The 13956-nt window shown below is 35.3% G+C and overlaps 1 protein-coding gene across 1 annotated transcript; it reads right to left on the bottom strand.

Annotated features, from left to right (window-relative positions):
- Window positions 1–3374: 3374 nt before the first annotated feature.
- nicn1 (nicolin 1) lies at window positions 3375–13640 on the bottom strand. Its single transcript, XM_007251488.4, has 7 exons — window positions 13450–13640; window positions 12025–12159; window positions 11315–11497; window positions 6574–6687; window positions 5277–5345; window positions 4836–4940; window positions 3375–4049 (listed from the first exon to the last, which is right to left on the bottom strand). The coding sequence occupies exons 2-7, from the start codon at window positions 12148–12150 to the stop codon at window positions 4008–4010; spliced, it is 639 nt and encodes a 212-aa protein (XP_007251550.3). The 5' UTR covers window positions 12151–12159; window positions 13450–13640; the 3' UTR covers window positions 3375–4007.
- Between the last annotated feature and the right edge of the window lie 316 nt (window positions 13641–13956).

Genomic DNA, 13956 nt, shown 5'->3' with positions numbered 1-13956 from the left:
GCACCAGGAGTAAAGCAGCATAAAGTTATCCAAAAGCAGTGTGTAAGACTGGTGGAGGAGAACATGATGCCATTATATATATATATATAATCATAAAGTACGCAGAGAAACAGATACTACAGAAGTACAGTCTGTAATTATTATTATAGAACTACAGTTCTATGATGTCCTCTATGACCAATAGAGCTGAGAAAGCAATAGAAAAGCAAGAAAATGGTCATAATGTTATGGTAGTTTAGATACATTGGGTTGTGTACATCACATTTTCACAGAAGTTACAGTAGAATTTGTCTGTTCTTTTTGGCGACCCTGAAAGCCAAAACCCCGTAAAATAAGAACAGTGAGGAAATAAAAAATGACCTCAGGGGCCAAAAATACTTTATTTCATAAGCAGTGAGCAGGGATAAATAAAACAAGATATAAAAAGGACATAAAACGAAAGCAATGATGAAGAGTGGGAGAATAAAAGTTAAAGTGCAAAAGCCTTTTTATTTTCTTGATGTTCTTCTTTAATTCTGTTTTTTTTTTTCAATATTTGTGTTACTTATATTTCTGACCTACCGTCAGAGAGCAGAGATCACTTCAGTTTCTGCATCAGTTTCTCTGATTTAGCTATTTATAGGTTTATGTTTGAGTAAAATGAACATTATTGTTTTATTCTATAAACTACAGACAACATTTCTCCCAAATTACAAATAAAAATATTCTCATTTAGAGCATTTATTTACAGAAAATGAGAAATGGCTGAAATAACAAAAAAGATACAGAGCTTATAGACCTTAAATAATGCAAAGAAAACAAGTTCATATTCATAAAAAAGATTTAAGAGTTCAGTATTAATCAATATTTGGTGGAATAACCCTGGTTTTAATAACAGTTTTAAATCATGCATCTTGGCATCATGTTCTTCTCCTCCACCAGTCTTACACACTGCTTTTGGATAACTTTATGCTGCTTTACTCCTGGTGCAAAAGTTCAAGCAGTTCAGTTTGGTGGTTTGATGGTTTGTGATCATCCATCTTCCTCTTGATTATATTCCAGAGGTTTTTAATTTGGTAAAATCAAAGAAACTCATCATTTTTAAGTGCTCTCTTATTTTCCAGAGCTGTATATATATTAAAAAAAACAGAATTCAAACATCCTTCTCACTAAAGGAACATCAGTTCATGTGTAAATTTCTACCAGATTAAGAAATAAAGATGTCTGCATGATGATGTAACACTGAGAGTCCAACTGAGAGGATGCAACCAATTCATGCACCCAGTAAAGACCATGCATATTTCTATATTTATTTATTTCTATTCTCAGCAGTGTGTATCTACTGCCACCTTGTGGAAACAGCAGGCAGAGTAGAAATGTTCAGCTCAGTGTTACATAAAGCATGCAGGCTCTGCAGTTTACACTGTGATAACTCATAAAAACTAGATACTTTCTCTTAATTACAAGATGTTTATTTCATAATTACAACATAGTATGTCGTTTAACAACATAACTCATAAAAACAAGATATTTTCTCATAATTACGAGATGTTTATTTCATAATTACAACATAGTATACGTTTGAACGACATAACTCAAAAACAAGATAGTTTCTCATAATTAAGACATAGTATGCCGTTTTAACGACATAATAACTCATAAAAAACTAGATACTTTCTCATAATTACGACATAGTATGTTGTTTAACGACTTAATAACTCATAAACGAGATACTTTCTCATAATTAGATGTTCATTTAATTATTACGACATAGTATGCCGTTTTAACGACATAATAACTCATAAAAATGAGATACTTTCTCACAATTACAAGATTTTTATTTCATTATTACGACATAGCATGCCGTTTTAACGACATAATAACTCAAAAAACTACATTCTTTCTCATAATTTCGACATAGTATGTTGTTTAATGACATAGTAACTCATAAACGAGATACTTTCTCATAATTAGAAGAGGTTTATTTTATTATTACGACATAGTATGCTGTTTTAACGCCATAATAACTCATAAAAACGAGATAGTTTCTCATAAGTACGACATACTATTTCATTTAACAATATAATAACTCGTAAACAAGATCCTTTCTCACAATTACGAGATGTTTATTCCATTATTACGAAATAGGTTGCCGTTTTGAAAAGGTAGTAATTCTCATTTGTGAAAGTTTGGTTTAATGTCAATTGAAATTGAAATAAAGTTGGAAAAAAGTAAGCAATTATATTATTTTGTCATGTTTTTTTGAAGAATAACTGAAAACACACTTAAATGTGGTATATCATGATATATATCGTTATCGTGATGTAAAAAATTCCATGTCGTGATATATGGTTTTTCCCATATCGCCCAGCACTACTTACTAGTGTTGTATAGTGCGCCATATATATAAAAAACATAGACCAGAAACAGATGTTCATTGATGGTGCACCTTATAGTATGTAAAACACAGCACTGTCCCTCACATATATTAATCATTATGGAAAACACAAGGCCAGCCATGGAACGCTTGTTTTTTTTTTACGTTTGTTTTATTTATTTTTTTTAGCATGCTCATGAATATTTTAACAACAGGGAAGCGCGAAAGCATCAGGCTGCTCCTCCTCTCTCTCTCGCGCACACTGTAGGGAGTTGCAGTCGCATTTGGCTACTAATCTCGCGTACTTTCTCATAATTACGAGATGTTTATTTCATAATTACAACATAGTATACCGTTTGAACGACATAATAACTCAAAAAAAATCTAGATACTTTCTCATAATTACGACATAGTATGTTGTTTAACGAAAATACAATGCCAGCCATGGAACGCTTGTTTTTTTTTACGTTTGTTTTATTTATTTATTTTAGAATGCTCATGAATATTTTAACAACAGGAAAGCGTGAAAGCATCAGGCTGCTCCTCCTCTCTCTCGCGCGCACACTGTAGGGAGTTGCAGTCGCATTTGGCTACTAATCTCGCGTAGCAGATGATATCTCTAATGCGACGGGAATGCCAAGACGGGCAGATGGAGGTCCACTTGGCTGCCGAGCGCCGATTCCCAATGATTAGCATAAGGAAGTCACTCTGCTCTTGATTACTGATTTGGCAACCGCAGGAAACGTCATCCAGTTTTAATTAACACAAAAAAGCACCCGGCTTTACATTTACATTTAGAAATAGAGACAGATCTCCAGAGATTTCTGCGAAGGAGCATCGAAAAAATGAGATTTCCTTCTGTTAAACTCATTTTATTAGCTTACGCTCATGCAGGCTGTGTAGAGCACCTCCGAATATAATTAAATAAAGTTCAATTTAACAGATTAATGAACGTCCACGAGCAAATGTTGACACTAGGCTTCTCAAAGTGAAGGAGGGAAAAGAAAGAGAACACAAAGCAAGCACACGGGTTTAATCAATTAACCAACAAAATTACAGAGCTAATTGAAATACGCTGGTGGAGAATGCGTTACAGTTATACTGTAACACCCACATTTATCTACAGTTCCTTTATATTAACTCAATTCAGGTGCTTTTCTTTTTTTGTTACAAAAAATAAAATGAGAAAATTGGGGGAAAAAAGAACTAAGCCAGTGCTGAAATGGGTTGAAAACTAGTTTCTGCTAAATTAGGACCAGGTTAATGTATATTTTATTTTTAATATAGAAGTTTTATGCCTTTAACGACATAAAAAGCTTCTATCCAACATACAGTACCAATCAAAAATCATTATTTTAACATGTTTTGCATTGTATTAATTATTAATAAGAAAAAAAAACAAACTATGAGGAAAAACATAAAAATATAAAAAATTGGCTATTTAAACAAATGAAGCAACATGAACAGTTAATGAACACATGAAACATGAAAGAAAAAACAATAAATAAATAAATAAGTTCATAAATAGACAAATATACAATTTCTTAAGCTTAATACTGGCTGCGAACCACTGGTTGCATACCATAATAATATTAAATAATGCACATGCTTTTCTGTATCTTCTGTCCACTGTGAAGACTGTAATGTTCTGCTATGTGTAAGAAAGCAGGTTGATGTCGTAACAGCCGTCCACCTGAAAGCAGAAGAAAATCCAGCATATTTATGGTTGTTTCTTGTAAAGGACCTTTTCACTTAAAAAAATCAGATTGTACGCGCCGAGTGGTCCAGCGGTCTAAAGCGCTGCCACTATGAGCAGGAGGTTGCAGGTTCGAATCCCGCTCATGCAGCTTTGCCATCAAGCTGCCGGCGCTCAGAGGGAGCACAATTGGCCCTGCTCCCTCCGGGTGGGTAGATGGCGCTCTCTCCCCACATCACTCCTAGGGTGATGTCTGCAGCACAGGGCGTCTGTGAGCTGATGTATCAGAACCGAGTCGCTGCGCTTTCCTCCGAGTGCGCTGGCTGCTCGGTAATGCTGCATCAGCAGCAGCTCGAAAAGAAGCGGTGGCTGATTCACATGTATCAGAGGAGGCGTGTGTTAGTCTTCACCCTCCTGGTGTGTTGGAGCATCACTAGTGATAGGGGGAGTCCTAATGAGTGGGTTGGGTAATTGGCCGTGTAAATTGGGGAGTAAAACGGAAAAATTTGAGAAAGAAAAAAAAAAGCATTTACATTTAAAAAAAAAAAAAAAAAAAAGAAAGAAAAAAAAAAAAAAATCAGATTGTAGACAAACAGCACTAGAACTCAGAGATAGGATGTTTAGTAGTGAAAGTAAGAGCTTTACCACTCACTGCACTTAGCGATATATATACTCTATATAAAATTCATACTTATATATAATTATATATAAGTGAAAGTTCTTGTAGATCCAAACAATTTGTCACAAATCTAAAAAAATAAAAAAAAATACCCCCCAACTTACATCAAAGCGTCCGATGGAGGCTGAGGATTGGCTGGACTGCATGATCTCAGTGAGGGCCCACATCTGCTGAATACTGGACGACACAGCGTCCGGGTCAGGGAGGCCCTAAACACAGCCAAACATATACATTATATCTCTCAATATATTAGGGTTAGATCAGCCTAAATAACATGGACCAAATACTAGTACTATTATAGTGATACATCAAATATTAATGATTATTTTTTTATTAATGGGTATAGTGTTATATATTATACATATTTTAACGTAAAGTATTTATATAATTTAAAACAGAATGACCAGTATTAGATTGCCACAATTAAATTTTATGTATATCAGTGGTGTCAACAAACTTACAAATTAAATAAAATCAGGATTATTTTGTTAAATGCTGGTATTTCCTCTGAGAGAAAAGCTGAGAGAGAGTAAAACAGTACTCACATTCATATCGAGAGGCTCCTCAGCAGGCGTGATGGAAGATAACCAGGACGGAACATCTCGCTCAGAGTCCAGCAGGTGAAAAGAGACAAGCCAGATTATAAAACAGGTTATAAAACTGGGCAATTAAAATGAAAATAAACACAGAAACGGTTTCACATTGATGACTAAAATCCCAAATGTTTGTAGAAACCCCATATACTTAAAGCATGAATACAGCTATTGTAATACACACCCACTGCTGACAAATGTGTAAATGAACACAAAAACACACCCGCAGCTTGACTTTGGTTAAAGTTAAACCTGGAGAGCTAAAGATATAGAGAAACCAACAGAGCTGAAACTGAACCTTATGAGCTACACCTGGAGAACTAAAGTTAAAGCTAAACGTTAACCTGGGGAGCTAAAGCTACATCTGGTGAGCTAAAGTTAAAGATAAACCTGGAGAGCTAAAGTTCAAGCTAAAGCTAAACCAGGAGAGTGGAAGCTAAATCTGGTGAGCTAAAGTTGATCTAAAGCTAAACCAGGAGAGCTGAAGCTAAACATGATGAGCTAAAGGGAAAGCTAAAACTAAACCAGGAGAGCAGGAGCTAAATCTGGGGAGCTAAAGTTGATCTAAAGCTAAACCAGGAGAGCTGAAGCTAAACATGATGAGCTAAAGGGAAAGCTAAAACTAAACCAGGAGAGCAGGAGCTAAATCTGGGGAGCTAAAGTTGAAGCTAAAGCAAAACCAGGAGAGTGAACGCTAAACCTGGTGAGATACAGTTAAATCTTATGCTAATCCAGGAGAGCAGAAGCTAAACCGGGTAAGCTAAAGTTAAAGCTAAACCTGAAGAGCTTAAATAAAAGCTAAAGCTAAACCTGGAGAGCTAAAATAAAAGCTAACGCTAATCCAGGAGGGCAGAAGCTAAACCTGGTGAACTACAGTTAAATCTAAAGCTAATCCAGGAGAGCGGAAGCAAAATCTGATGAGCTAAAGTTAAAGCTAAACCTGGAGAGCTAAAGCTAAATCTGGGGAGCTAAAGTTAAACCTAAAGCTAAACCAGGAGAGCAGAAAGCTAAACTATGGAGCTATAGCTAAATTTGATGACCTAACGTTAAAAGTTAAAGCTACAAAAATACATTAAAATATTAAAATCACGCCCAAAACATTCTCTAAAAGAGGTTTGATGAGTGCTTTATGGCATTTTCTGAGGACTTTCTTTGTTGATCAATTCACTTAAAACACTAGTTTATTATTATACACAAAAAAAAACTTTCATAATCAGTGATGAGGACGTTTCCTGGACGCTTTACTCACTTCATTCATAACAGGGTAGATTTTGATCTCCTCCAGGTTGAAATTGAGCCAGACTGAAGAGGGCTGCCTCAGTATGAGCCTCACTGTAGTAACGTTATCCGGCTGCGTCAGCATCTGTAACAGATCCAGAAAAACACAGAAATATAACAGAAGCCTCTGAAACAGAAAAGCAGAATTACAGTAATGGATCAAAAACCTTTAAAAGCCGCTTCAGCTCTTTAAAACACTGCAGAAAACTATCAGATAAATAAAAATCAAGGTCAGACGCGGCACCCAGTCCAAAATCACTACACTAAAGCAATAAAACTCTGATTAATTCACCAGCCGATGTCATTTATCTGCAGTAAAGTGCAAAATCAAACAGACAGCTGTCCCTGACTTCACGTTTATTATATCTGAAGCTCTAAAGCAGGTTACCCACTTTCTTTCAGTTCATTATTTTGTGAGCAGCTCGGTTCAGGGAGGACTGATATTATTCCTCTGCTTATTTATATCATTTGTTTTGCTTGTTCTTGTTAAAATGTTTCTCCACAAAAAGCCTCTAACAAAGACCTTCGGGGTTTCAACTCTTTATATTTGATTAAAATCAAACAAAGGAAAGAAAAGGAGCATAGAAACAGTGCTTAAGAATGTACAGCACCACAAATAACAGCTAAAATGAGTGTACTGTAGCTCTGTACTGATAAAATCATGATAGTTTTATTATAATAATGAGAATTTTATAATCACTGTGGTACTTTTGCCATTGGAAGCAAAAAAATGTTCCAGTGGAAAATAAATAAAACTAGTGACACATTTAGGAAACTATTAAATATATTTTAAAAAAAAAAACATTTTTTTATGGATGACCACAGATACTATCAGTTTCACCATTTTCTATTACTATTTTTTAATAAAAGGAAACAGAAAACAAAAAAAACATGTCTTTTTAAACAAAAATTATTTTACTAACAAAAAAGTGCAAATATGAAAATGTACCTTGTTGCTATAGTTCCTATAGTTTTCTAGGTGGTTGCTATAGTACCCTAGGTGGTTGCTATGGTAATCTAGAGGGTTGCTATGAAGTTGGTGCACAGTTAGGAGACAGTTGTTCGGGTATCCCAAGGGTTTTTTTTTTTTTAAACCAGAAGCAGAAGGTTTTTATTTTATTGGGAAAAAATTAAAGCACCAAATGAACATTGTTGTTTTAGTCTATACACTACAGACAACATTTCTCCCAAATTCCAAATAAAAAAAGATGCAGAGCTTTCAGACCTCAAATAAGGCAAAGAAAACAAGTTAATATTCATAAAGTTCTAGGAGTTCAGAAATAATCCATATTTGTTGGTATAACCCTGGTTTTTAATCAGTTTTCAGTTTTCAACTTGGCATCGTGTTCTCCTCCACCAGTCTTACACACTGCTTTTGGATAAGTTTATGCTATAACTTTAGCACTGGAGCAAAAGTTCAAGCAGTTCAGTTTTTCTTTTGTCGGCTTGTGATCATCCATCTTCCTCTTGATTATGATTGATTCCAGAGGTTTTCAATTTGGTAAAATCAGAGAAACTCATTTTTAAAATCATTTTTAAGCGCTCTCATTTTTTTCCAGAGCTGTATATCGTAATTTCTCTTTGGCACACTGAGATATGAGTTATGAGTTTTTTTAGTCAGTCCTTTTTGTGATATTTTAACACACAGCTGCTGCATCATGTTGTTTTAAGTGATCACAGTTATATACAACAACTCTGCCGCCTCTCTTCTGAAAAGGATTTGAGTCGATTTTATTCAAGAAACGCTAAACTTTCCCAGCGTTCCTCTGCGCAGTCACAGCAGGCTCGTTTCCGCAGGGCTGGACGTGCATGGTGAACGAGGACGTACAGCGATTGTGATGTATAAGCCATAAGAACAGGCATTTGATGCTAAAGATCAAAGACGACCGGGTGAGAAACGCACGGCTGAGGAGGAGGAGGAGGCGGCTCCGGTCTCAGCTGGGTTTCAGCATCAGTCTACATCTGATGAGTCAAACAGCTGCACCCAGCAATCACCCCCAGCCCCCCCCCCCCCCCCCCCCCTTTACTCCAGCACTTAACACACTGATAATCTGGGGACATTGAAATATTAGCATAGCATTAGGCAGCCTTTGAAAACGAACAAAACAGCATCAGGGGAGGCTGATCTCGCCAAATTAAGGGGATAATTACAAAAAAAAAAACCTTCTGAGATCAAAGTCTGAGCAAATAGAGTCCCTAGAGATGTAAATGAAGTGAGAAACTGGAACGACAAAAAAAAAGAGAGATTTCTTTAAACACTGTAGAGCTGACATGATTTTAAAAGTTCTATCGTTTCTGAGCTTTCTCCACCAATAATAAAAGTCCTAAAAGTAATTCTAAGGAATTTGTTTTAAATTTGCACCAACAGGAGCTTCATTAAAAGCATAAAAAGTATGTCCTAGAATGTCAAAAATATATATATTTGGTATAGTTAAGTAATGAAAGATCAGTACATCAGAGTTCTTGCACTTCATTTCATTTTAAAACTCAAATTTAATGCTTTTTAAGACCTCAATAAATATAATTTAAGACCCAGAATGACCAGAAATGTAGTCATCATTTATTTAGTACATTACATTACATTACATTACATTTGGCAGACGCTTTTGTCCAAAGCGACTTACAATATTGAAGTGCAAATAATAGAAGAGGTTAAGTACAAAAATAATAGAAGTTAAAAATAAAGCATCTATAGATAGGGCCTTAAGGAGGTCAGAGGGAAATAATGGGATAGAGGAGTAGAGAAGAGGAAGAAGGAGATGAGGTTAGAATTAGTTTGTTAGAGGTGTTAGGAGAGTAAGTGCTCTTTGAAGAGCTCTGTCTTCAGGAGTTTATTAAAGATAGTGAGAGATTCTCCTGATCTGGTAGTAGAAGGTAGTTAGTTAGAGGTGTTAGGAGAGTAAGTGCTCTTTGAAGAGCTCAGTCTTCAGGAGTTTATTAAAGATAGTGAGAGATTCTCCTGATCTGGTAGTAGAAGGTAGTTAGTTAGAGGTGTTAGGAGAGTAAGTGCTCTTTGAAGAGCTCTGTCTTCAAGAGTTTATTAAAGATAGTGAGAGATTCTCCTGATCTGGTAGTGGAGGGTAGTTAGTTAGAGGTGTTAGGAGAGTAAGTGCTCTTTGAAGAGCTCTGTCTTCAGGAGTTTATTAAAGATAGTGAGAGATTCTCCTGATCTGGTAGTAGAAGGTAGTTAGTTAGAGGTGTTAGGAGAGTAAGTGCTCTTTGAAGAGCTCTGTCTTCAGGAGTTTATTAAAGATAGTGAGAGATTCTCCTGATCTGGTAGTAGAAGGTAGTTAGTTAGAGGTGTTAGGAGAGTAAGTGCTCTTTGAAGAGCTCAGTCTTCAGGAGTTTATTAAAGATAGTGAGAGATTCTCCTGATCTGGTAGTAGAAGGTAGTTAGTTAGAGGTGTTAGGAGAGTAAGTGCTCTTTGAAGAGCTCTGTCTTCAGGAGTTTATTAAAGATAGTGAGAGATTCTCCTGATCTGGTAGTAGAAGGTAGTTAGTTAGAGGTGTTAAGAGAGTAAGTGCTCTTTGAAGAGCTCTGTCTTCAGGAGTTTATTAAAGATAGCGAGAGATTCTCCTGATCTGGTAGTAGAAGGTAGTTAGTTAGAGGTGTTAGGAGAGTAAGTGCTCTTTGAAGAGCTCTGTCTTCAGGAGTTTATTAAAGATAGTGAGAGATTCTCCTGATCTGGTAGTAGAAGGTAGTTAGTTAGAGGTGTTAGGAGAGTAAGTGCTCTTTGAAGAGCTCTGTCTTCAGGAGTTTCTTAAAGATAGCGAGAGATTCTCCTGATCTGGTAGTGGAAGGTAGTTTGTTCCACCATTGGGGAACTCTATTTAGTAACCTCAGTTCTCTCTCCGGTAGCATTAGCTAACTCACCGCTTATGTTAGTTAGCTCTCCGCTAACCTCAGTTCTCTCTCAGATAACGTTAGCTAACTCGCCGCTAATGTTAGTTAGCTCTCCGCAAATATCAGTTAGCTCTCCACTAATCTCAGTTCTATCTCAGATAATGTTAGCTAACTCGTCGCTAATGTTAGCTTGCTCTCCGCTAACCTCAGTTCTCTCTCCCATAACGTTAGCCAACTCGCCGCTAATGTTAGTTAGCTCTCCGCTAACCTTCTCGCTCTCACTCTCACGCTCTCACGGTAACTTAACTCTCTCGCTCGGTCTCTCTCAGTTTAGTTCAGTTGGCAAAAATAAATGAAATTATGCACACTATTGCCAAAGCAAACAGATATTATAAATTAATAATAATAATAATAATAATAATAATAAACATACAGATTAGAGAGAAAACTAATTGTAAGATTAAAAGATTGAGTGATCACTAAAGGGAATAAATAAAATTAGTCACAAAAGCACATTAAACTTAAATTAATAGAAGTAAAAGATACATAAGATGTAACATCAACAATTAATAATAATAGTATAATACAGTACCGCCCTCTCTCTCTCACACACTATCAGATAAATTCTAGGTTTTTTGAAAGCTTTTTTTTTTTTTTTTTTAAACAAGAGAATCAGGCTTTTTAAATGACATATTTAAATTTTTTCACCCAATCCAAAGTGGATACTTACTAAAATACTCAATAAATGCTTTCTTTGGCACCGTTTCAAGCCTTTTCTTATCGCTTTCGGCACAATACTGCTAACAAAGGGGTTTTCATGGCCTCACTCGTTCACACTCTCTCTCTGTCTGAAGTGGGTTCTCCTGACCTGCTGTCTGTAGAGGGAGAAGTAGTCCTGTGATCCTTCTTCAGTGTGTGGGTTGGCCATCAGACAGTGATTTCTCAGACAGGTGACCCACTTAGCCGGGGCTTCCTCGCTCCCCACCTCCTTCTTCAGCACCCGGACCGTCAGATAGGCTGTGTAGTAGTTCTTAAACAAAATCTCCTGAATCTGAACCAGCAGTTTACATCAAAAACAGCAGAGAAAAAAGAGAGAGAAGCTTCAGAAACTGGGTTTTTAATTCTTTGACTAGTTAGAGAATCATTACTGCAATACTGAACAAAACAGAAATTAGAATATCATTTAAAAGTTACTTTATTTCAGAAATTCAGTTCAAAACGTAAAACTCAGAAAATCAGTGTCTCAGAAAATAAGAATATTATATAAGACCAACTGGTACTTTTGGCAGTGTGGGCAGCGTGCCAAATCCTGCTGGAAAATGAAATCCACATCTCCATAAAAGCTGTCAGCAGAGGGAAGCATGAAGTGCTGTTTTCAGGAAAGCTTTTCCAGGAAAACACTGGACTGATTTAAAATTTTAAGTTGAATAATTTTGATTTGCAAATATTTTATGGAAACTGAAACTGGAAGCTAGTTCTCCAGGAGAAGCTCTGGACCCCACTGATCTACAGTAAGCATGAAGGTGACTTTACTCCTTCCTACTTAACCAGATTTAATGTTATACAATAATAACTTACATTAACCGGCTCTCCCAGAACTATATCAGTGATGTAGACACCAGGATGAAATGAATCGGACACAACATCTCCAATCTGAAGGGCCACAGGGGACTTCACAGTACAGTTCACTGGATTTCCAGTCATGATGTGGACCTGAAACATAGAAAATTATCTTCATGGAAATAAGGGCATTTACAGCATTTATCATTTCTATTAGCTTCTTTAAAAAAAAAAAAAAAAAAACATTTAAAAGTGATCAATAACTTAAATAAAAAAATGCATATGCATGCATTTAAAAAAAGGTAAAGTTTAAAATATTCATCCTAAAATATTTATTCATGATGCAAAATAATATGTACCTGTTATACATGCAATATTTACTTCTGTTACATTGTAATTGACACTACCTACTGTTATTTTCGAAAAAATAAATAAATTAAATAAATTAACTTTGAATGCAAGTCAATGTAAAAAGACTGTCGTTGTTTGTTAAATTAAATAAACAAATTACTAAATTGTGGGAACAGATGGATTGTAAATGAATACAATAAGTTAGCTATTAATTTATGGCATTATGGCATTATGGCATTATGGTATTATTGTACTGAGGATAAAATGTAGCTTATAAACAGATGCAATTAACTGTTTAATTAAGGAAACAATTTATAAAATTGCATAAATTATTAATTATTTTGAGGGAACAACTTTTATATTTTAAGCAGTCATTTATTAAACTGAGAGTAGAACATATAGCACAGCTGTTAGGTGAAAATCATTTCAGGTGACTCTACCTGATAATGACTGACATATTAAACATATAAAACATATTCTGGTTTCTTTAACACTTTTTTGTTTACTAAATAATTTCATATGTTTTTTTTTCATATTTTGGATGACTATAGTATAAATCTACAATACAGAACATTTTAAAATAATGAAAATATACTTTAATAAAACAATACATTTCTATAGGTCCACTTATTATGAAAATTTCACAGAAAGTAATTAGTTAATAACTTTAAATTAAAAGTATTTAGCTAAAGTTAGTTAGCTTAACATACATATTTGTTTTATTACTGTTTAATCTGCTTTCTTTTCTATAAAACAACAGTCTTAAGCTTTAACTAACTAACTAGTTAATATAAGGAAGCAGTAAGTTAAACCGGCACTAAAAAATAAAATTATTATTATTTTTAAGCGAATATATTTTTATATTAGCTCAGTTAGCTCTCAGTGCTACAGCTAAGCTAAGCTAGCGTTAGCAGGTTAGCTTAGCTCAGCTGTGATAGAGGATGCTACAGGCTAGAGTAGAGGAGCAGCTAGCCTAGCCTAGCATAACCTAAGCTATGCTAAGCTAAGCTAAGTTAAAATAAATTAAGATATGCTAACGTAAGCTAAGATAACGTAAGCTAAACTATGCTATGCTAAGCTAAGCTAACTCACCCGCAGTGCTGGAGTCTCGGGAGAAAAAGCTCAGCAACTCCAACCGCAGCCAGCGCAAAAATACGGGTTAAAACTACAAAATATATATTTATATTCCCATTATATTAATGAATACACAATAATCCCCATTCAGAGCGACTCCGGTCCACAGCTGTGTGTTTGTTCCGGGCTCTGCAGCCGTGTTGCTGACGCGCTCTGTTAAAGGGCCAGTGCCCCCATTACTCCCATTACTAGTGTATCTCTAACAATAAAATATCATTGAAAAGTTACTTTATTTCAGTAATTTAGTTCAAAATGTGAAACTCATATATTATATAGATGTATTAAACACAGATTGATCTATTTTAAGCGTTTATTTATTTTATTTTTGATAATTATGATAATTATGGCTTACAACCAATGAAAACTCAAAGTGTCAGTGATCAAGATCAGTGTCTCAGAAAATTAGAATATTATATTTTAAAACCGATTGGTACTTTTGGCAGTGTGCCAAGTCCTGCTGGAACA

The sequence above is a fragment of the Astyanax mexicanus genome, chromosome 24 (assembly GCF_023375975.1).
Source record: "Astyanax mexicanus isolate ESR-SI-001 chromosome 24, AstMex3_surface, whole genome shotgun sequence".
Classification (NCBI taxonomy): domain Eukaryota; kingdom Metazoa; phylum Chordata; class Actinopteri; order Characiformes; family Acestrorhamphidae; genus Astyanax; species Astyanax mexicanus.
Note: the sequence above shows the minus strand (reverse complement) of the source record. Positions and strands in the feature narration are given on the sequence as shown.